Here is a 24231-nt window from a genome sequence, read left to right as displayed (position 1 = left end):
TGTTGACATCTTTGCCCCTGTCATATGAGACTTTCGTTGACTCATATATTGGAGGGAAAGAAACTCTGACCTTAGAAGATACAAAGTCCACGTTGCTTATGAGAGAGGACCATCAGAATGCAAGAAGTTTAGTTACAGAAAGTCAGGCATCTGGGTTAGCTGCTACAAGAAGCAAGGGACGTAGGAATTTTGGTAAGCAGAAGTCGAACCAGAATAAAAGGTCTTCGAAGTCAAAAGTTCTAGGTCAGATGATATTTGTAACTACTGTAAAGAAAATGAGCATTGGAAAACCGAATATCCTAAGATAAAAAGGAATCAGGAAAAGAAGGAAAAAAGTGACAAAAGGGAAGCATCCGCCTCTATTGCACAAGTTGAGATTGATTCTGAAGAAGTCGAGATCGATTCTGAAGGAGATTTAGCTTTAGTTGTGAATGAACATTCACATTCTGATGATGTGTGGGTTCTTGATTCTGGGGCATCTTATCATATGTGCCCAAATAGAGAGTGGTTCTCAACCTATCAGCAAATAGATGGAGGGAATGTTAGTATGGCTAATGGTGTTGTGTGCAAGATAGTTGGAATCGGCTCAGTCAAGATATGCACACATAATGGTGCCTTCTACTCTTTAAAAGAGGTTAGGCATGTTCCAGCTATGAAGAGGAGTTTAATATCCTTAAGTATACTCGATAGCAAGGGTTACAGATTTGAAGGTAAAGGTGGAGCAATGTATATCTATAAGGGTTCTGAGGTAGTTTTGAAAGGCATAAAGTGTGGAAACACCTTATTTTCTATTAGGTTCCATGATAATAGTTTATGTTGTTATTGCATCGTCGATCGTTCACAAGGATGATATGACTAAGTTATGGCATATTAGACTTGGTCATATGAGTGAAAAATAGATGCAATGTCAAAAAGAGATCTTCTTTGTGGGCACAAGGTGTAGGATTTTGAATTTTGTGAACATTGTGTATTTGGGAAGCTTCATCGCAGTAAGTTTCCAAGAGGTGTTCATTGTACAAAAGGGACACTTGATTATATTCATTCAAACTGTTAGGGACCTTCCAAAGTTGAATCTATTGGAGGCAGTAGGTATTTTTTTGTCGATAATTGATGATTACTCAAAAATGACTTGGGTTTTTATGATGAAACATAAAAGTGAAGCCTTCAAGAATTTCAAGCAATGGAAGATATTGATTGAAAATCAAATTGGGAAGAAGATCAAAAGGCTGCAAACTGATAATGGTCTAGAATTCTGTGGATCTAAATTTAATGAGTTCTGTAAAGCTGGGGGGATTGTTCACCATCACACTGTAGGAATACCCCATAGCAAAATGAGGTTGCAGAACGTATGAATCAGACGTTGTTGGAGATAGCAAGATGCATGCTCTCTAATGCAGGGTTGGCTATAAAGTTTGGGTAGAATTAGTAAATACATCATGTTATCTGATCAATCGTGGACCTCACACAGCTATTGATTGTAAAACACCTTACGAGGTGTGGTCTGGTAAGTCTGCAGATTATTCTTTATTAAAAGTTTTTTGTTGTACTGTTTACTATCATGTTAATGAGGGTAAATTAGAATCAGAAGCTAAAAAGGGTATATTTGTGGGTTTTGGGGATGGAGTTAAGGGATATAGAGTCTGGTCACCTTCTGAGAATAGAGTCATACTTAGTAGGACTGTGATATTTGATGAAAATTCCATGTGTTAACTCAACTGTAAAGCCTTTTGTGACGTCTACTGATGTGAGAGAAAGTAGTAGTGTTGATAAACAGGTGGAGATGCAATTCATTTCAGCTGTGAATGAATTACAACATCAAGGTGGAGAAGATCAACACGTTACTACAGAAACTAATGTGCAACTAGAAATTAATGTGCCTAGAATGTCAGAAGTTGCTTTGCCTGAGAATTCTAGATCACGAGTAGATCAACTGAGTATAGCTCGTGATAGAGCTAGAAGAGTTGGTGTTGAACCTCTTGTGAGGTATGGTTTTGAAGATATGGTTATTTTTGCGTTGCAGGTTGCTGAAGAGGTGGATCCTCATGAGCCATCCACCTATAGAGAAGTTGTGTCATGTGGTGAGTTTGTTCAACGGCTTGCTGCTATGAGGGATGAACGACCTAAGGAGAGAAAAATTGTCACTTGTAAATGAGTATTCAAGAAAAAGGAAAGCTCGAGTTATTGCTAGAAGGTTCACACAAAGTGAAGAAGTTGATTATAATGAGATCTTCTCACCAGTAGTCAGACATACTTCTATCAGGGAGTTACAAGCTATAGTAGCACATTAGAATTTGAAACTTGAACAACTAGATGTGAATACAGCTTTCTTACATGGAAAGTTTGAGGAAAAGATTTATATGACACAACTAGATGGGTTCCAGTGTCCAGGTAAAGAAGATTATGTTTACAAGTTGAAATCTTTGTATGGTTTAAAGCAGTCTCCAAGGCAGTGGTACAAATGATTTGACTGCTATATGATTGGACTTGGCTATAACAGGAGTCCGTATGATTTTTGTGTGTATCACAACAAAGCTGATGATGGTTCGATGATTTATCTATTTTTATATGTAGATGATATGCTCATAGCTGCAAAGTCCAAGTCTGATATTCTGAAATTGAAGAATCTTCTCAGTGTTGAGTTTGATATGAAGGATTTGAGTGCTGCTTAGAAAATTCTGGGTATGGAGATTTATAGGGATAGAGATAAGAATAAGCTCTTATTGTCGTAGAAATGATATATTCAGAAAATATTGTCTAGGTTTAGTATGTCATCAGCTAAGCCTATAGATACTCCTAGTGCTGTAAATGCTCTTTTGTCATCTGTGTTTTCACCACAGTCTGAAGCTGAGAAGGAGTACATGTCTCGAGTTCCTTATGCTAGTGCAGTGGGAAGTTTAATGTATGCTATGGTCTGTACTAGACTTGATCTTGCCCATGCTGTTAGTGTTGTCAGCAGGTTCATAGGTCAACCTGGGAAGAAGTATTGGCAAGCCATTAAAAGGATTTTTCGTTACCTTAGAGGTACATCTGATGTTGGTCTTGTTTATGGGAATTGCACAGAGTGTTTGGTGACAGGTTATTCTAATTCTGACTATGCTGGAGATGTTGACAGTGGGAGGTTTATTGACTGGCTATGTGTTCACTTTGGGTGGTTCTGTTGTTAGTTGGAAGGCAACCTTACAGCATACAATTACTTTGTCTACTACTGAAGCAGAGTACATGGCCTTGACAGAAGCTGCTAAAGAGGGAATATGGCTGAGGGAGTTAGTTAGTGATCTTGGTTTGCATCATGACCAAGCTATTATATATTGTGATAGTTTGAGTGCAATATGCCTAGCCAAGGATCAAGTTCATCATGAGAGAACTAAGCACATAGATGTAAGATATCACTTCTTAAGAGGTAAGCAGAGAGTTAAAGTGATGAAAATTGGTACTGTTGATAACCCTGCTGATATGTTCACCAAACCAGTTCCACAAGGCAAGTTCCAACATTGTTTGGACTTGCTGAATGTTTTGAATTATTAGTGGTTCCCTTTGTGGGACACTTTGAGGCATGAGAGAGAAGTCTGGGTACGTCTAGCAATATTGATTTATGTTGCATTTTTGGTACATCTGTTATCTGGGAGAGAATTCAAGTCAAGGTGGAGATTTGTTGAAATGCCTTGAATCTGTTTGTTGGCGCTTCAAACAACCAAGTACGAGGGTTTAGAGTAGTGCGCTATATAAACTATTCAGAATTCATATTCAGCATATTTATTTATTTGTAGTTTTTACGATTATGACCCTAGGGTTTCGAGTAGTGCACTATATAAACTCTATAACCCTAGAGGCGCCGTTTTGATGTAATTTCTGAAAACATTCTCTCAAATAATATTGTTCTCCCTCTGCCCGTGGACGTAGCTAAAACGCTGTTAGTGAACCACGTATATCTATGTGTCGATCTTCTCTATCTCTACGTTCCTTTATTGTGTTCTTTAATTGTCGATTTCGCAACACCTACTATGACTGAGTCCTCTCTTCCAAAGAGAGGGTGTGGCCACTATGTCCAAGACTCGGAATCAGCCCTTAAGGGAGCAATCTATCTACTTACCCCTGCTTCAGGGAAGGAGTGAATTCCATTTTGTGTAACTGAGTTCCCAGCTCCCTAATCAGACAAATCCCCAAAAAGGTAGGCTTGTTGAGTTGGCAATCTAGCCACTCTCAACCATACTAATCAAAGGATCACCCTCAAAGGCATGAGTTCCCAAAACACTCAAGATTAAGGTCATGTCACCTATGATTATTTAGGTGAGATGTAAATCTTAAGTATCAACGGCGTTATATAAAGAGACAAATCTTCTCGTGGTCCGATCTTATACAAACTCTTTGTATAGGACACCCTCGCTCGCATGTCTCCACATGAATGGTTAGGATCAGACTATCTGTAATAGTTCACAACACTTGTAAACCTCTACAAAGCGGGTCGTATCTGTAGTGTCACCAGGATAAGGTATCTCTTCTATATCCTTATACTACAGACCTTTTAGGTTATCACTTAAGGCATGATCCACTTGTATATCTCATATACATACTTAAGTTTACATACAATAACTCTTATTTTATTCATAACAATGTGTACAATGTTTACAAACAACGAGACTTCGAGAGAATTAGGACACAAATCCTAAACTATAGATCATTTATAATATTCAAAATTTCATTTTCTTCATTTATAACATTCATCTCTGTCGTACTTAATCTATAATCATGTGTCAATTGAGATGCGTGACTCCCGTATCCCCTAAACAAGTCGATTGGGCCTCCATGATATATCCATTGTTGATACGATGGAGAAATTCCATTAATGAATAAATGTCGTTCAACTCCATATATTGGCTCCTACCTTGCATTCATACATTTTCTGGATGGACATCTTGTTTTCTCCGAGTTATTAACATAAAGTTTTATAACTTCAAGGAATCGATATACTCTTTCTGCATATTCAGTTGATAACTTGTTCCTAATCTTAATCCATTCTTTATCCATTCTTAATTAATTTAGGACCACCTACCAAATTTTAAAATGACATACATTAGTTTATATTCAACTTGGCTTAGACTATTGAAAGAATAAGAAATACAATTAAAAAGAACTTGTTAGTTTATGGTTATCATTCATACACAATCAATGGGTCAAGCCGGAGTGTTGACATTATTATGAAATGCACATGATATGATTACATTAGTTTATATTCAACTTTTCTTTCTTTTAAGTTAGTAAAATTTGATTAACATTTGAATTCAATATTTAATATTCAATATATAATATATGAATGAAATCATAAGAACAAAAATATTTTCAGAATACTTTTTTCTAGTTTAAAGGAAATAATGTTGATCCAAAGCATATTTTAAGTAGTCAAGTATGTTGGTAACTTCAAATTCTCATCTCCTATATTTAAATTACATCATTTTTAAAATAAAAAGTCCATAGGAAGAATAATAAGTTTTAAAAAAAAATGAAGAATTACTTAATTCTACGATACAAAATCAAAACCACTGAACTGAACTTAAGCAAACTAATCTTGGTGAAAATTAGATTCAACAGTAAACTGAACTTAAGAAAAATCACTGAACTTAATCTAATCTCATGTTTTTTATGAATGCTAGCATGGGAATTTCACTCCATGATTAATATATTAAGACTAATGTTCTCTAATTTGTTTAACATCACAAGCAGTAATAGTAAAATTGATAGAGAAGAAAATAGTTACTTGCGAGCGGATGGCGACCACGGCAAGTGGACGAAGGAGAAGAAGAAATCGGAGCAGATGAAGGAGAAGAAGAAATCAGAGCGAACGAAGGAGAAGAAGAGATGCCTTTCCCGATGGAAGGAAGGGGAAGATTTTTATCGAGTTTTTTCCGACGGTCAGCGACTGACCATCGGTAGAACTTAGAACTCCAGACTGTGACAATCGAAATGTCGAGCGAACTTTACAAACTCCCAACAATGTTCTGACATAACCGTCGACAAAAGTTTTCCAAATTCCCATAAGAATATTTTTATATTATACCCTCACCCGATAGAACGCCCGACGGTTGACTAACAACCGTTGGCATAAGTCTCCAAGTCTGATGGTTAAACACGAACCGTCAGGAAAAATAACAAAATCTTAACAGTTAAATGTGAATCGCTAGGCTAACTTTACAAATTCCAATAAATATTTTTTTATGTTACACACCTTGCCCAACAGTTGATCGACCACCGTCGGGCAAAAATAAGAACTCTAGACGATTTTCACAGACCATCGGGGGAAGATAAGAATGCCCGATGGTCACCAATAACCGTTGGGCGAATTTACAAAATTCGATGGTAAAATGCGAAACCGTCGGGCTAACTTTACAAATTCCCATAGATATCTTTTTATATTACACACCTCGCCCGATGGTTGTTTGACCACTGTCGGGCGAAAATAAGAAATGTCTGACGGTCGCAAATAACCATGGGGCAAAAACTTGAACGGCCGACGATCCTCCCTGTACTGTCAGCTAAAGTATAGAAACCCTGACGGTCCTTCAAGAACCACCGAGGGAAATTTAAAACCCCGATGGTCGTTCGAGCGACTGCTGGGAGTAGTTGAACCCACATGGTTTGTTAGTACACCGTCGGGATGTCGTTTTATCCCTACCCCTTATTTTTACCATCGGAATATGTTGGATCCACCTACACCTTTTTGTCTTCAGGATAAGTTTCATCTAGAATAACCAAAATTCTTGTAGTGTATATTATTGTTTAAAATAAATGTTTTTAAGAAAAAAGAAACTAAAATGTTTTGAATGAACTATTATTCTAAAAAAATATAGTATAACTCAACTCTTACTACAGAAAAATAGGCTCTCCCGACGCGTAAATCCGCCGTCGGGAGATCGATCGTTGGGAGATAAGCTCTCTCCCGACGATGTAAGGGATGCGTCAGAAGTTAGAAATGTTGGGATTGATGCCCTAAATCTCGTAGGGTCCTGTAGTTTGTAAACACCTATATGAACAAACATTTGTGATGTAATAATATGAGATATTTTATTCACTATTGTCTATAAAATATGAGATATTTTATTTGCATTAACCACAAACCAATAAACTAAGATCCCTCGTTATCGTTGTAACTTAAGCATGTATGTGGAGACATACAAGTGGATCGTGCCTTAAGAGATAACTTAAATGTTTTGTAGTATATGGATAAAGGAGGGAAACCTTATTCTGGTGACACTATGGATACGAACCGCTTTGTAGATATTACAAGTGTTGTAAAGTGCTACAAATGATCTGATCTTGTTCACTTATGTGAAGACATGCGTGCGGGGGTATCCTATACAAAGGAGTTTGTATAATACCGGACCACGAAATGTTTAGTCTCGTTATATAACGCCGTTCATGACAAAGACTTTCATTTCACTAGGATGACCATAAGTAACATGACCTTAATCTAGAATGAGTTGTGAACTCCTGCCTATGAGGGCAGTTCTTTGATTTGCATGGATGCGAGTGGCCAGATTGCCGACTCAAACCTACTACTTTGGGGATTCGTCTGGGGAGCTGGGAACTCAGCTACACAAGACGGAATTCACTCCTTCCCCGAAGCAAGGGTAAGTAGATAAATTGCTCCCTTAAGGACTGATTTTAGGGCTTGAACAATGTGGCGCCACATCTTTTCATGGCCCGAGAAGTGTTCATTCATAATAGGATTATAATTTATTGTTCATTAGAGGTATTTAAGGAGTTAGATGTAACTACAGGGGAAAAACGGTAAATTGGCCCGACTGTACTTACGAGCGATTTGTGAAGGGTAATTATATTGTTGATTGGTTATATCTAATGGACACAGAAATATATCTGTAGTGCGAAGAGTGTAGCTATCGGTCTTTAGTGGAATGTTCGGCGGTTAACGGATGGTGGATATCGTGATTAAAATGTTTAGTCAGTTAACCATCAGTTACCATAACTGATCATAACTTCCCACTAAGTTGGTTATGGGAGAAAAAACCATAACCAATTATCCTATAATTGATTTAATTACAAATATAATCAATATATTCATAACCTATAGTTTTAATATCACATCTCATGCAATATATAAACCATAGTTCTTTTTCTCCCTTATAGCATTTAATAATAATTCCTCCAATTAATGTATCTAATACGTTAAGTCAATTATATCTCATATAATTGATGTAATTTAATTATATCATATATAATCAAATTTTCTCTTGTTATTTTGAACATTTCAAACTAACCCAAAAACTAATTGTCAACATGAATCCATTGAGCTACCAAGTGGACTTTATAGACCTGTAGCTTGAAGCTTCAACGGTACGTGAATAATTGACTAAACTATTTAATCACGATATCCACTATCCGTTAACTGTCGAGCATTCCATTAAAGACCAACAGCTGCACTCTTCGCACTACAGATATATTTCTATATCTATTGGATATAACCAATCAACGGTATGATGACCCTTCACAAATCGCTCGTAAGTACAGCCGGGCCAATTTATCATTTTGCCCCTGTAATTACATTTAACTTCTTAAGTACCATTGATTCCTCTGATGAACAATAATTATAGTCCTACTATGAGTAAATCCTTCTCGGCCCAAGAGAAGGTGTGGCGCCATATTGTTCAAGTCCTGAAATCAGCCCTTAAGGGAGTAATTTATCTATTTAACCCTAAATCGGGGAAGGAGTAAATTTTGTCTTGTATAGCTGAGTTCTCAGCTCCCCAATCAGACGAATCCCCAAAAGTGGTAGGTTTGAGTCGGCGATTTGGCCACTCATACCCATACAAATCAAAGGACTGCCCTCATAGGCAGAAGTTCCTAACTCACTCAGGATTAAGGTCATGTTACCTATGGTCATCGCGGTGAAATGAAACTCTCTATCATGAACGACATTATATAACGAGACTAAACATTTTGTGGTCCGGTCTTATACAAACTCTTTTGTATAGAGCATCCCCGCTCTGTCTAATACATGAATGGTCGGGATCAAACCATTTGTAGTGCTTTACAACACTTGTAACATCTACAAAGCGGGCCACACTCGTAGTGTCAACAAGATAAGATTTCCCTCCTTTATCCATCTACTACAAATCATTTAGATTATCACTTAAAGCACGATCCACTTGTATGCCATCACATACCTGCTTAAGTTACAACGATAACCAGGGATCTTAGTTTATTGGTTTGTGGTTAATGCAACAAAATATCTCATATATCAAAAACTGTAGTGAAGAAAATATCTCATGTATCATTACATCACAAATGTTTGTTCATATACATGTTTACAAACTATTGGATCCTACCAGATTTAGGGCATCAACCCCAACAATTCGGAGATGAGGTTGGACGATTGTTGAAGATGTTGTGTTCCAGACGTTGTCTTCATGTATTTCTTTTGTGTATTTTTTAAGACATATTTCTTTTATAAACTATCTTGTAACTTTTCTCTATTTTAGGTAATGTATGGACTTCGTTTGTTTGTTTTATTTCTTATGTGAATCTGTTTGAGTTGGTTAATGATGTTTTATAGGTTATTCAGATCAAGTTTTAAAAATTACAAATTACAAATTAAATAATTTTAAGAGTCAATATTCAACCGTCAAAATTGAACTCCCGATGCATCGAAGGGACCATCAGGAGTTAAAGGAACTCCCAACGCAAAGAAGGGACCGTCGAGAGTTCCTTTAACTCTCGACGACATATATTACTCGTTGGGAGTTCCTATAACTCTCAACGCCCTATATTGGGTGTCAGGAGTTGTTCAACAACTCCGGATGGTCCTTTTTCGGCGTTGGGAGTTCTACTCCCAACGAATATCTCCCGACCAGACTCCCAAAGATCAATACGTCATCGGGAGAGATCTCCCGATGCGTTTTCCACCATTTTTCGAAGATTTCAAGCGTCGGAAAAAGTGTGATTTCTTGTAGTGTCTCTAACGTTTTTATAGATTAATATGTAAAGACAAAAGTAATAAATAGATAAAACTCTATTTTTTAGTGTGCATAGAGGAAGAGGGAGTATGTACTTAGTGGCTACATCTAAATGCTCTGTCACAATTGCATTCTCGTAGGGGTCTCAAGGCGATTGTGCGGTACTTTTTCTTGCCCTCGAACAAGTCAGTCGATCCAAATTCAAATAGCCGATGGTACAATGGACATTTCTCATAACCTCCACCCTCGTTCTTGAGAAAATATTTTGGAAAACGGGTTTAAGAGAAAAAGATTTTCGCAAATGTTTGAAAGCATGATTTGAGCAAAGAAAGAATGTAGTAGGTTAGAAAGCAACAAGCAACGACGGCTTTATAGCATACTACACCTGGTATGAGGATATGATGATTAGTCTTACCCCCAGGACAAAAAGACATCCGCCACCCTTGCATATGGAAATGGGGGATTTAATGTACATAAAAAGTAAACCAACTAGCAAAATTTACATAGAATGAAAGCATTGCAAAAAGAGGTGGAGGCGGACATGCGGCCATGAAAAACACTCCCAGGACAAGCATGACCGTGACACTCTTCACCCAAATCACTTTTAAAAAGATGTTATAACTAGTATACATTATCTTTATGTATCACACTTTAGTTATATATTAAAAAATAATTTAAAAATAAATAATAAGAGTTTTGCATAGGATAGGCTATAATTGATCATTTTGGTGGGAACACAAAAATAGTGTAATCTAAGATACACAGATATTTTCCTTCCAAAAATAAACCTTTCAAAGCCTCGTCACCCCAACCTTCAGAAATTTGAATACGAAATATGAACAAGATTTGAGTTGTTTGTTAACTTTTTGTTAAATAATATTAAAAACTGTGAAGTTAAGTTGGAAAATTAATAGTACTATAATATACTATATTTTTTTTTCTTTTTTTCTTTTTTTCTTGTCACGTCAGTGTACTTTTTGAAATAACGTGAGATCTACTATCATTAAAAAAAATATTTATGAAGAACAAATATCTACAAATGATGTATGGTATTCTTATAACTAAAATTTTTCCATTAATTTGCTATCTAAATATTTGAATAAAAAGAACTGGTTAAAATAATTGTGTTTTTAAAGAAAAAAGAAACTATGTTTAGAATGAACTATTATTCCAAAAAATATATATAGTATAGCTTCGATTTTTAATCTTTACCAAATATGTTTTATAGAGGTAACCCAACTCTCTAACGTTTTTTCAGTTCAATATGTAAAGACAAAAGTAATAAATATATAAAACTACGTTTTTTTAGTTCAATAGATAAAAATAATAAATAGATAGATAAATAATTTGTTACCATTATTGTGTTTGGAGAAAATATAACTTTTTATATGTTAACCAGAGTTAACAATTGAATTTTACCTATGTTGTCATAAGCTATTTATTCGTCAACTCTTAGATAAATAATATATAAGTAAAATCTATTAATGCATTGACATTATCCAAGATCGCCTTACAAATAATATTGTGATTAGAGGTTTACATGAATTGGATTGAAGGTATTTTTTGGACCAAATCTCTAACCCAACGCTTAAAATTCAAGTTGGGTTGGAATAAGTTGTTGGGTTATAACTTTTTTTTTTTCTTTTTAATTAAAAATATATAAATTTATATACAACACATGACTAATAACTAAAATCTCATAAAATTCAAATGCTAAATACCAAATATCTATTATATTTATTGCAAACTTTAAACAAAAACAAATATCATAACAATTTTTTAAAAAATATATCAAAAATTCATAAAGTAATCAAACTTTAAACAAAGAGAAATATATATATATATATATGTATTTTATTAATATATATAAAATTTTGAGTTGAATCAATTCAATTTTTTTTAGTCAATCTACGACCCAACCCAACTCAACAAAAATAGAAAAAAAATCGATCTAACTCAATCTAAGAGAAAAACTAACCCAACCAAATCCTTACATTTCGAGTTGAATAGTCTGAATTATTCTATTTGAACCCTCCTAACTGTGATCATTTCGAATTGAAATGGTTATTTATTTAAATCGATTTCTTATTGTACGTTGTTGACATATGTTGATTGCTGTATAAACATGTTTACTTTATATGGATGGTTTAAAAGGTGTATGAATTTGAAAAATATGGAGTCTAGGCATGAAGGATAAGAGTGGCTTCTAGAGTTCGATCATAATTGGTAAATTCAACATTGACTGAAATTTGAAATCGCGAACCGTCCAAAGTTTAAGCTAACAAGTCATTCAAAACTAACAATCGACTGGCCAGGAGTGAGAATTGCACGTGGCAAAATTTTGAGATCAGGAGGCCGAGAAATCAAATCAAGTTGGATCTTTGGGAAAGAAACTTTAAATGAGTTCGACGCTAGAGAACCCAAATTGGTGTCGCTAATGTCAAGCTTTGGTGGAAAATATATTATCAATGGATGACTTTTCAATTGTTTTACTTCTAATACATAAAGAATATTGCTATGTACTTAAAACGTCATTCTAAACCCACCTACATTGTGGAAATCAAAATCCAAAAACCATTAAATTAGATGGAATCGGCCCCAAAAAATTCAGTGCATTCAAGAAATAAGGAATCGATCAACCAGACCCATAAGAGAAAATTTGTTTTGCACTACTTAGATATCATCAGCCATTGTAAGTACTTAGATATCATCAGCCATTGTAAGTACTAAGAGAAAATTTGTTTTGCACTACTTAGATATCATCAGCCATTGTAAGTAGACATCTAGAGTGTAGCACCAATAAATAATATGGAATTTCATAATAACCTTAAAAGAGGATTCAAAAATATGTCGTCATATTAACCCAAAAAAGGGGGAGGGAAAGAGAAGGTATTTTACAACCTAGAGAATCTACAATTAAAGCCAAAACATGATTTAAAAAAAAAGAAAAGAAAAGAAAAGAAAAAAGAGAGGAAAGAAAGAAAGAGATTGTAACATAAGTTACTTTGGAGCATCATCTGACTATAAAGACAACGCACATGGAAAAAGAAGATAAAGGAAAAGGCCGGAGAAGCATTTTATAGCATAAATAATTAATTCACCAGTACCAGCCAAGCCAATGTTCCGCTTCCAGTTCCAATTCCAGTTCCACCCACGAATCTATAAATACCCTTCCACGTATGAATTACTTGTCCTGATCTGAATTCCCTTGTAACCGTCGGTTTACATCACTGGATAACATCTCTACATATTCCTACAAACATCCACACCGATCCTATCAGAACTCAGTTTAGGATATCTTAAATTCCACAGAAATCGAACAAACACGATGTAAGTACAAATTCACCTTAGCAAGTCTCTCATCGCTGCACAACTCATCTGTGATATCTTCGCTACTACTGCCAGAAAGCCGAGCTGAGCTCTCAACTACTGCACGGAAGACGTCCCTTGGCGAATTGGTAGATGTGATTCTTCGAGCAAGATCTTGGGAGTCAATCTAGAAAACATGAAATGATTAGTTCATCTAGACTTCACCAAGAACAAAAATAAAAACGAGATCCAACATTCCAAACTGATAGAACTTAAACAGAACTAAAATGATATCGAAAGAGTTTGGGCTACAACCAACTACTGAGGTACTTAGGAACTTCCCAAACAATCTAAACAGTACTCTAACTTCCTCTTTCTCCCTGCCTCTATTTATAACCAAATTTCAAATACCACAAGAACCTCTCTTAATTACTTAATACACCCACCAATACTCTAATAATTCCCCAATATTAGCATTTTTCTGATACTTGTTGGAACACCTTTCTCTACAAGCAAAAACTTCAACAAGTCCCAGAATTCAGAATTTTTAATGGATTGGATTATAGCTTACGTTAAAATCACAGCATTATGCAAAATAATCAGACAGGACTAGCGTTACAATTAAATTAAATTAAATATAACATCGAACCTGAAAATTTGGGTCATTAGATGTTTCCACTCCACTACCAGACCTCTCACTATGAGGCGTTGGCTCTCTATCCAGATTTGACAAAGGTGGTTGTCTTGGCTCTCGGTCCATGTTGGAAGACGGTTGCATTGGCCCTCCTCCAAGCACTTGAGAGACGATAGGCATCATCTGTTGGAACATCCTGGACAAATCAATACCACCGCCTTGTCCTCTTCCTGACCCGGCAAACATGTGCTCAATATCTTGAGGGTCAACCTGCTGAGCAATTTGATTGACTGTGTTCCTCATCTGAGGGCTTTGCGTGAGCTGCTGCAACATGTTCCTCAAGACATCAGGAGAACCAACGCCAGCTTGCTCTGAAAGCCCCGTCAATAGGCCATTCAAAGCAGGACTCTGCAAAACTTGAGACATACTGCTTCCCAGATCAATTTGGCTGTCAGAACCTGGCCCATGCAAGGATCTGCCTTCCACAGTTGGGCTAGAAGTCGAATGTAGGCCTGAGGGGGGTTCATGAGCCCTTGACCTATTCATAGAAGCACTAGAGGCAAGAGATTGTAAAAACTGCTGGCCCGTCAAACCCTGGCTGTGGCTGGTTCCACTGCTACCCCCCTTAGCCTGTGAACTTTGCTGCCTGCCTCGCCTCTAATCAACCAGTAACCAAAAGGAGGAAATAATTAAGACAGAAAGAACAGAAGAAGAAGAAGAAGAAAGAGAACCAAAGAAAAATGTGAATTCTTTTTGTAGAATACAAATGGGGTATGGGGATTTCTCAAAGAGAATTGCAAACTAAACTCCAACATAACAAGAGAATTATGCACTCTGAGTAGATAACAAAATCTCATCTCAATATAATTGATGCCCTATTATGCTTCTACAACAAGTGTCATCAATACCAACCAACCATAAAAAATTCCCACCCTACAATTTGTCCTCGATTTCCATTTTTTTTTAAGAAGGATAGAGCACAATAGTATTATCCTGTGTACTAAAACAATTGAAGCACAAGTCCAAATGCTCCCCATTGACTGTAGGCACAACGTGCGTAGTTCAACAATAGGCCACCAGAACAGACATCTAATATGACAACCAACATTGAACGAATATCAAAATACAAAAATAAATAGCTTTATCTTACCGGTCGTTCCAAACTCCCCAGTCCAAGTCCGAGTGGAACACTTTGAGAAGACCCCGTTCCGGTGCTCTTCTCACAAGATGCCTGACTCTGCAAATTTTCTTCATTTCTTCCAACAAATTCAGAGCCTCTACCTCCAGAGGATGTTGGTAAATCAGGCGGGTTTACAGCCCTTCCTGTATCTCGACAAATATTGTCTGTGTTTACAATCTGTGGTTGGTTAAAACTAGATTTAGCATTTAATCCAACAAAAGGTCAAGCTTAAGAAAAGGACTGGAGAGTGAGGAAAAATATTGTACCGAATATCTACCTTGTCACTTCCAGTTTCCTGGTTGCGCCCAGGTAGTGACTCACTCGACTCTCCACCCATGTCTCTTTTCGTTTCACTGTGCTGTTCACTCCCTTGTCCAGAACCAGTAGAAGAATTCTGAACTGCCGTTTGCACTTGACCTGAATACAAGACGTTCAATAGAAGTGAAAAATACAAGGTACTCTGGTGTTACAAGTAATATACCTGATTCAGTAGTGCTACCACCTCCAACATTACCAACTAAATCTCTAATTCGTGAATTGACATCAGCAATAATGGAGGATAATGAAGCAGAGTCAGGAGAAGGCTGGGAAAAAGAAACACCTTCACCAGGTTGCACAGCAGCAGAAATCGATACGCCCAGCGGAGGTGGAATGTTGACGACAGGAGGTGCCTGTGATACACCTGAATCCATAGTTCCACTGACCACATTCTGACGCTCTGCAGGTGCCCCCTCCCCATTATTTGACCTGGTACCAACTGCAGAAAGGGTGGCAGAACTTAGGAGAAAGCACATTGCATTGCATGAAAACAACACACCATAGAAATACTATCATCCTCACCAGCATGTATGTGAATGTTGATGTGCCTAGGGGCAGTTCCAATACCAACTGCGCCAACAGCAACTGGGTTTGATGGTAGTACAGCACCACCCAGGAGAGAATTAGTTTGAAGGGGGAAAGGCTGCAAAAGGAGAAGATGCGATGATTTGCAAGGAGCAACACTCACAAAAGCATACAACCTGATACTGTAGATAAGTGGGATAACCAAACAGTATCTATAATTTAGAATAGATTAGAGAAAGGGAACAGTGCTTGAAACACTTGAGTTTTTAAACTTACCGGCATGTCATTATTAATATTCTAACTAATTGTTTAAATATTATAACTGCAATTTCTCTTATCATTAATACTAATTATTTAAATCAAATGTAAATTTTTATTTAGAAGCAAAATAACTTGAATGGTTCTGTTGTAAATTAGAAAAATAAATCCATTCATCCAGAGAAGCAGTTGATACAAGACACCCCAAATATATTTCGCAATGAGAGAGAGAGAGAGAACTTTCCATACAAGTCAGAAAACAAACAAAAATTAATTTTAAAAAGAGCCAGAGCTAACCTGAACCATTAAAGGATTCGGCCCGATGGGAGAGATGTAAACTGCAGGGCCAGCGTTAATAACTGACTCAGCCTGCAGAAGCAAAAATAAATATTAATACATTCTCAAATCACAAATTTGAATTACTGTATAAACCAGGATTTTCTTTTCGAGGAAAACAGTTCCACACAAATTTGAATTGTTCATTAAACCAGGATAAATAACAACTTACAGGTGACTGTCCCATACGGAGTGTCAAGATTGTACGGCCCAATTCCAGAAGAAGCGCTCCAAATTGTTGCATCCTAAGTCCTATTTGTACCGACTCTTCCTGAATTTGACCCCTCACAGTGGGATCAGTGGAAGAGCTATCTTGCTCCAAACGCTCAGCAATACGCTAAATATTTTTTTCGCAAATGTATAAGGAATAACACTCATGCAATGTTTATAAGCATACTGTGAAATACATAGAGAATAGGTTAAGTAATGGGAAGGGAGTGCAAAATTTACTCATAAATCATCCCATATTCCATGAATTCAGAACAATGTAACCACCAGTACCTTATTTATTAAGATAGTGCAACACTAATGAAATCTTTTGGACACCCTCATAAATGACTAAGCACTTCATATACAATTCATTTTAGTCCCAGGGATGGAAAGTCTTAAGAACTCCAGAGGGCAACGAATATCATAATGTTTTCATTGTAATTTTAAGATTCTAGTAGCTACAGCTTATAATTTTATACTCTCCATAAAAATGTTTCTTATTTTAAAATTTTAGAACTGAAAAGAAGAGAAAGAAGAAGACTAATAAATAAATAAAATATATAAAAGAAGGTGGTCTTGTTTTTCACGCAGTAGCTAGTAAAAATCCACAAGCACTCGTCGAAAGATAAAAAATCCATTTCTCACCCTGAAAAGAAAGAACCAATAAAATGGAGAGAAAATTGACTGAGATCCAACACCATAGTCAATGCTATTCTTATTCCTGTGTTTTAACAGAGCATATAACCTAGACTCATATGCTTTCGGATCTTTCATTCATCTGGACTCGCAATGAAGTTTTTGTACCTCAATTAAGAATTATTGTCTTGGCATACAAACTTTCTGGACATACAAGCTTCCTTTATTAGGATTTTCACTGCTCATAAAAGGAGGCTAAAATTGTACAGCTAGGCTACAACTGCTGATTCATTGTCGAAGTGTATAATCTACATCCTCAACTTCCAGAAACTGTCAATTTTAGGAAATGTAAATAGATATAGTACTTACGGATAGTGAAGATATGGCATAATCACTTAGAAGCCGTTGAGCATGACGCAAGACAATGCTCAAAGATTCAGTGGTTGGCAAACCTTGGGGATTGGTAGGCAGTTCCACCCTAGTTAGATCTCCTATGTTTTTATAAAATGTAAAAAAAAAAATATTATTAATCCAAAAAATTAAGAAACATAAATTAGTGTATGAAGAAAGCTGTTCAAATTAAGCATCTATTTTAAGCATCAAATCAATGATATTGTGGTTTAGAGCTCACCACCATTCTGAGATATTGCAAACTCCATACGGTTCATGAACTCAGAAAGTGTTGTTATAGAATCAGGAATGGGCTAAAAATAGAGGGGTAAACAAACGGTCAATAGGAGAACCAAAGGACCAACCAACCCTATCAAGCAATATAAATCACAATTTAGATCATGTACAGAAAAAAGGTATACTACCGCATGAATGGAAGGAACTGATACGGCTGCACTGGCAAGTGGAATTTGAATCACATGGGGAAAACTTTGTGATGGCTGGCCGGGAAATGCCTGTCCAGTTTGAGCCTGACTCGTTGCTTGTCCTCCAACCCCATTATTAGCTCTAAATGTTTCATTTCCTTGACTTGCTGTGCCACGATTGTTAGGCTGTAAGAGCATAACCACATCAACCAGATTTTATACGATATCCAGAAAAGAACAATAAAGTGTAAATTAAAAGGTCATAGGAATATGATATCCACATCACAAAAAGAAAAGCTTTAAAGCTAACTGAAATCATGCAATTAAGATGGAATATGATAAAATAATAACAATTACATATTAGAGAGAACTACAAACATAAGAGGGAATGATTAATTGGGTGACAGAACACAATATAGGATCAAAACAGGTTCTGCTTCAACTACAATGTGCCACATAACAGAACTATTTTTTAGAAAATGAAAAGGCAAGCGCACTTGTGTGCACTTTTTACTGGGAGATGCTTTTTTAGTTAGGATTAGGAAACAATAATAGCTTACATTATATCAAGAAAATGATAAAAGGGTGATGAGAAATCAACTCGAAGCAAAGGGTACAAAACAATTCCTCCAATTGGCTTTAATAACAATACCAACAATTTGATAAAAGTAATAATAATTAAGAAAAAAAAATATATTACAAAAGAAGCCTTCCTAAAAACTGAGGGTCAGCTTGATTAGTAATGTGAAAACAACTGATTCAATCAAGAACAGAGTTGTAGACTTGTAGTTCATATTTTTTGTATTCTTCGAAAGTGTGTTTTGTAGCAGCAGATTTAGCAATATATTTATAGACAACTTACATATTTATAGTTATTATTTACCAACTAGATATTAGGTTGGATCTCAACTATCATTAATTAATATATGAACTTGTTTTATGTTAGAATTTTGTGTGATTATCATTTTACGATATTATATAAGTCAGACATATTATTGTACTAAATGTTTGATAGTATCAATTTTATATAATTATCATTTTACAATAGTATATGATTTATAAAATATTATGCCATAGAAGTTTTGGTTTAAACAATGAGATGCTTCTATGGTTTTTTGTTTATCTAGAATTTAAAATTTTAAATGAATGATTATTTTTAAAAAGTTACATTTTATTATATAAATACTATTTTATGTTTTTTCTTTGTGGAAACAACAATTTTCATTGAAGAAAAGAAAATGAAAGAATACACAGACGTACAAAAAAAACATGCCCCAAAAAAGGAATCCCTCTACAAGAAGAGACTCCAACTATACGAAATAGTGCCTATAGAATAATTACAAAAGGTCTTCAACAATGAAGCTCACATGGAGACATGAAAGTGAACTAAGGATCCCTTTCCACTCCTCCCAAAGACCCTACTATTCCCATGTTAAGAGTTTTTGAAAAGTGAGTTTTTTCCTATATAAATACTATTTTATGTTATGAACTCATCGCATTTTTTAAATCAAAACATCTATAGCACAATATCTTATATATTATGTAATATTGTAAAAGTGAATCAAATACAGTTGTCAAAAAACAAATTTGCCAGACAGGTATATTCACTAAAAGAGTAAATTCATATGATTAAGTGAATTTGAAACCAAAAGACACAGTCTGAATTGCATACCAAGCAGGACCTAAAATATTCCAAACTTCCCAACAATTCTTAATTTTTCATGGAAACATACAGTTTATCATTTGAAGATAAAGAAGAACACCTCACTTACCACTGTAGACTGCATAGGGATGTTTGTATTTTGGCTGTTTAGTCCAATAGAATTCAGAACTGCCCCAATAACCTAAAAATATAAATAAATAAATAAATTTTTCATTTGCTACAGACCAACTGGAAAATACAACATTCAACAATACCGAGTGGTACATGGGATTATATTATATAAGATGAGAATCCATTATAAGCACGCTAATAATAATAACACGCAAATAAATAGAAGGAAGAAAGTAAAAAGAATATTAAGGTATGTACCCGAGAAAGATCAGGTACAATGCCTTCACCTTGATCCCCAACATTAAATGTTCCTAAAACCACACTATGTGCAATTTGTCCAACACGATTTCTAGGGACGCCAACTCCAGCTTCGTTACCCGTTGATGAAGGTACTAAGAAGCAAATAAAAGAAAACCTAAGAAAATTAACAATATCCCAGTGTTAATAAATTGACAAACCTGGTACTCTACTTAGCATACCATTTGCTGGTCTGTCGCCAGTGCTACTTTCGGATGCTGCATGCTGCTGAGTTGGTTGTCTTTCAACTAAATGCAATGTATGTCCATTTTCCAAATCTTCAAGTGTTAAGAAACTACAGTCCAAAAATCCTAATGCGTAGACAAGTGCACCCAATTGCACAAGAAAAAGTATCAAACGGCAAAACTAGGCAACAAATTTTCAAGGCTGCAAATCTAGTCGGATGATTAGCATATACATACATAGTACATTACTAAGAATTAAGGCTGCTATATGAACTAATAAATAATATAAGAATCGCAACTCTCGTTAAATAAAAACAGTAACAAAATGTCATACTTTAATCTAAATATTACTTAAGAAGAAACCCCCACCCATTATGTCAACCCATATGCTGTTAAAGCTATTGAATCACCATATTATAGAAATAGCTTATCTTGACCAGCAACATGCAAATCAATCAAGTACCATATAAAAGATTATTACCCAATTAATTTGAGATCAAATATGCAGGTTAGGAAGCAAGTGCACCCTACATGAAAAATGTGGCAAAGTGGTTTGCAACTAAGAAAATAGGACCACGTGGAGGGAAAGAAGGGAGAAAACTACAACAAATGTTAAAGAGAAATATACATTAAATGCATAAAATTGAAGGATACGATACTCAGAAAGAGAACATTCATCCTTTAAAACCTTTCCCCTGAATATCAAACGTTGCTGATTCACTGGGATTCCTATTTCACTTGCGATTTTCTCCTTGAATAATTGAACCGGGATCTAATACATTGACAAGCAAAGAGAATTTGTAAGGAATGTGCATGAAGAGGAAGCAGACTTGAATATTAAGAAAAGGAAAGGCTAACAGTTCTCTTCTCTGGTACATTTAAATTTTTTTTTTCTTTGTAATCATTTTTCCCCTCCTCAAGAACAATGAATTTACCAAGTCAAAAAGCATATACTCATGGCTTAGAAAAGTTTTTTTTTTAGATAAATAACAATTTCCTTGATAATTTTCTTCTTTTGTTGATACATTCAAGATTCTTATGTAAAAAAAAGAAGTCATTTACTTTCTAGGAAAAAAAAAAAAAAAAAAGATTCTTACATCTTTATTCACTTGAAAACTGTAGATATGTGAATCTAAAGTCTTGATGTTCAGCTCAATAATGGAAGTTGCAGTCTCCCCGGAATTACTGCTAGTGCTGGAACCTTCATTTGAATGGTCCGCCATGCTATTCAACTTCAGCTACCGTCTAAATAAACAGGCGCATTCAGAAACAAACAATATCCCAATCCAAGAAAAAGATCATGATAGAGATATATGACAACAACAAACAAGTCAAAGCAGATGGATTCAACTGGGGGGGCTGGTTGGAGCGGAGAGGCCCCACCAACTCAACGCCCCCCATACAATAGATAGCACTTTGGACGCGGGTACCACAAATATGGATAAAATGGCAATGATTCAATAGCAAACGTATTCAGATTTGATTGCGCATTAGCGAAGCTATAATGTGAGAGACCTCCGTTCGCGCCAATAGAAAATGTGCGACAACAAGATATTAAGATCTAAAGTAACGCCCTCGATCTACGCAAAGAGCTAGCCAAATTAAATCGTACGAGCACAGTTCTTGGGGAAGAAGTTGTTGTATGCATTTAAGTTCCGTTGAAAATAATGGTTGAGGAATTGCAACAGTTATGGAAGATGGAAGAGAATAAGAAGATTCATCCAGGAAAATACAAAAAGCAGAAAAAAGGTGAAGATCCAATTATGAAGGATAGAATCATCCAACCAACGAAAAGCAATCCCGGCGATCCCGATGAAAATGAAATCAGTAAACGGAAATATAATCCGCCTAGGGTTCTCGGAAGCTACAACGAAAAACGTACCTTTTCAGACGAGAAAAAATAGTACAAGCAACGGAAACAAGAACCGGCACCGATGGAAATGAATGTTGTCGAGAATCAGAATAGACCACTGGCGAAATCTTTTGTAGTCGGAGTTCGGTTCAATCCAACCACAGGAGCGCAATTTTCCGAAGGCGATGAAGGGGTGGGACAGAACAGCGGAGGTGTTATATGAAAATGGCTTCCAGAAAGATCTAGACCTTCCCGACGGCGAATGGCCTTTATCTCCAAAGAATGGAAAATGAAGAACGGACCCGGAGCTGAGAGAAGAAGGGCGCCAAAACGGTGCGTTTTGAGATAAATATTTTCTCGACGGCTTCTGTTTGGTAATGATGGACAATTATGACATGATGTTTTGTTTAAGCCGTGCTCGCAAATCGCCGTCAGCTGTTTCCCGTTTGCGCTTTTTGAAACTTAAGTCAGGCCTGTGAAGCCCAATAAATTTGCCACGTTCGGCCCAATAATTTGTAACCAAGTTTCTCAATTTTTCTGATTACATTCTAAATCTAACCCTAAAATTTTAATTTTCTATCTATTTAAATCTATTGGATAACGTTTTCATTTCTGCTTTCTTGTTTTTATTTCTCATTTTAAAAAAATTGACTTATTTGATAACTCATTTTTAAAATTTGATAAACGTTTCTAAAATTGTGGTCAAATTTGAAAAGATTTTGTTTCTACCTTATATAATTGTTTCTCATTGAGATTTTTCCCTCTTTGAGTCCTATATTTCATAAATGTCCTTAAATTTGAAAATTTTCAATGAAGGCTTAAAGAAAATTATGCATAATTTTACCATTCACGTTGTGCAACATTTATTACTATTTATTAGATAAATTTTTTCCATCTTTTCCAAGCATTCTTAATAATTGAGAGATAATTTGACAAATTTTATACTAATTAATGTGTTGAAAAGAGAATATGCATTTATCATAAAAATATTAATTACTTTAGATTTTTAACCATTTGCAATTAATATGATTTTCAGGTAAGAACATTTTTCACTTTTTCCGTTTTTATATATACCAGGCTTATTTCTAGAGGTGACAGTCGGTTTGGTTTGTCAATTTTGAGACCAACCAAGAACCAAACCAAACCAATTGATTTTACAAAGAAGAGATCTAAACCAATGTCTAATAAAAAACAAAACTACTTGATTGGTTTATTATCGGTTTGGTTCTCGGTTCTTGGTATTTTCTTTTTTCTCTAATTTTTATTTTTATTCTCACTTTTTATTTAATTTGTCCTTTTTGCTAATTTAAAATTAAAATTGAGTGTTTTTATTTTTTATTTATATAAATTAAAATTTGACTTTTTTTTTGGCACTTTTCTAAATAAAAAACATACATACCCATAATAATTGGTATTTTTTTAAACAAAAAATACACATGCACCACAATACTAAAAGATACTTTATTTTTAAGGGTACATATACACCATTAGATCGGTTCCGAACCAATACTTTTTTGTTTTCTCCAAATACAAATGAAGATGTCCAATTTTATAATAAAAAACCAAACCAAACTATTAGATTGGGTTGGGTTGGGTTGATTTTTTGGTTTTTCGGTTCTTTGTTACACTCCTACTTATTTCAAATATATACAACGGTTTTCAAATATATATGAGGTTATTCCAATTGTATTTAGAAGAGGTACATATTTAATGTTGTTATATAATATATACTTCATATTTTAATCATAACATCATCTCTATTGGGCTATATATCTCACATTCCTTGTCATGTATACACATATGTACCTCATATTACATGTTACAGATTAGACTATAAACTAAGGTAAATGGATTATCGAATTATTTAAAAAAAAACAAACCAAAGTCGTAAAGTTCAAATTCTTAAGCTAGTGCTATGAAATATGTTAGTAGTATTT

At 35.3% G+C, this 24231-nt stretch overlaps 1 protein-coding gene across 2 annotated transcripts; it reads right to left on the bottom strand.

Moving 5' to 3' along the window:
- Nucleotides 1–12754: 12754 nt before the first annotated feature.
- LOC120085867 (Ubiquitin-like superfamily protein) lies at nt 12755–22676 on the bottom strand. Of its 2 annotated transcripts, none has more exons than XM_039042101.2 (18): nt 22325–22676; nt 21540–21687; nt 21097–21214; nt 20440–20535; nt 20219–20352; nt 19959–20030; nt 18187–18372; nt 18003–18075; nt 17741–17862; nt 16698–16862; nt 16487–16558; nt 15929–16049; nt 15570–15845; nt 15366–15505; nt 15059–15265; nt 13924–14565; nt 13312–13461; nt 12755–13218 (listed from the first exon to the last, which is right to left on the bottom strand). In XM_039042101.2, the coding sequence occupies exons 2-18, from the start codon at nt 21663–21665 to the stop codon at nt 13150–13152; spliced, it is 2769 nt and encodes a 922-aa protein (XP_038898029.2). In that variant the 5' UTR covers nt 21666–21687; nt 22325–22676; the 3' UTR covers nt 12755–13149. The 2 variants fall into 2 exon arrangements, with proteins under 2 accessions (XP_038898029.2, XP_038898030.2); XM_039042102.2 differs by having other exon boundaries at nt 15690–15845.
- Between the last annotated feature and the right edge of the window lie 1555 nt (nt 22677–24231).

This window comes from Benincasa hispida, chromosome 9, assembly GCF_027475165.1.
Source record: "Benincasa hispida cultivar pf3 chromosome 9, pf3_genome.v1.1, whole genome shotgun sequence".
Classification (NCBI taxonomy): Eukaryota; Viridiplantae; Streptophyta; class Magnoliopsida; order Cucurbitales; family Cucurbitaceae; genus Benincasa; species Benincasa hispida.
Note: the sequence above shows the minus strand (reverse complement) of the source record. Positions and strands in the feature narration are given on the sequence as shown.

Excerpts from the sequence above, each read along its gene's own strand:
- LOC120085867 (XM_039042101.2), bottom strand. The coding sequence starts at position 21,665 with ATGGCGGACCATTCAAATGAAGGTTCCAGCACTAGCAGTAATTCCGGG. Across the intron at positions 16,863-17,740 it reads ATGCCATATCTTCACTATCC|CGTATTGCTGAGCGTTTGGA; the intron begins GTAAGTACTATA and ends AAAAATATTTAG. Across the intron at positions 15,846-15,928 it reads CAACATTCACATACATGCTG|TTGGTACCAGGTCAAATAAT; the intron begins GTGAGGATGATA and ends CCCTTTCTGCAG.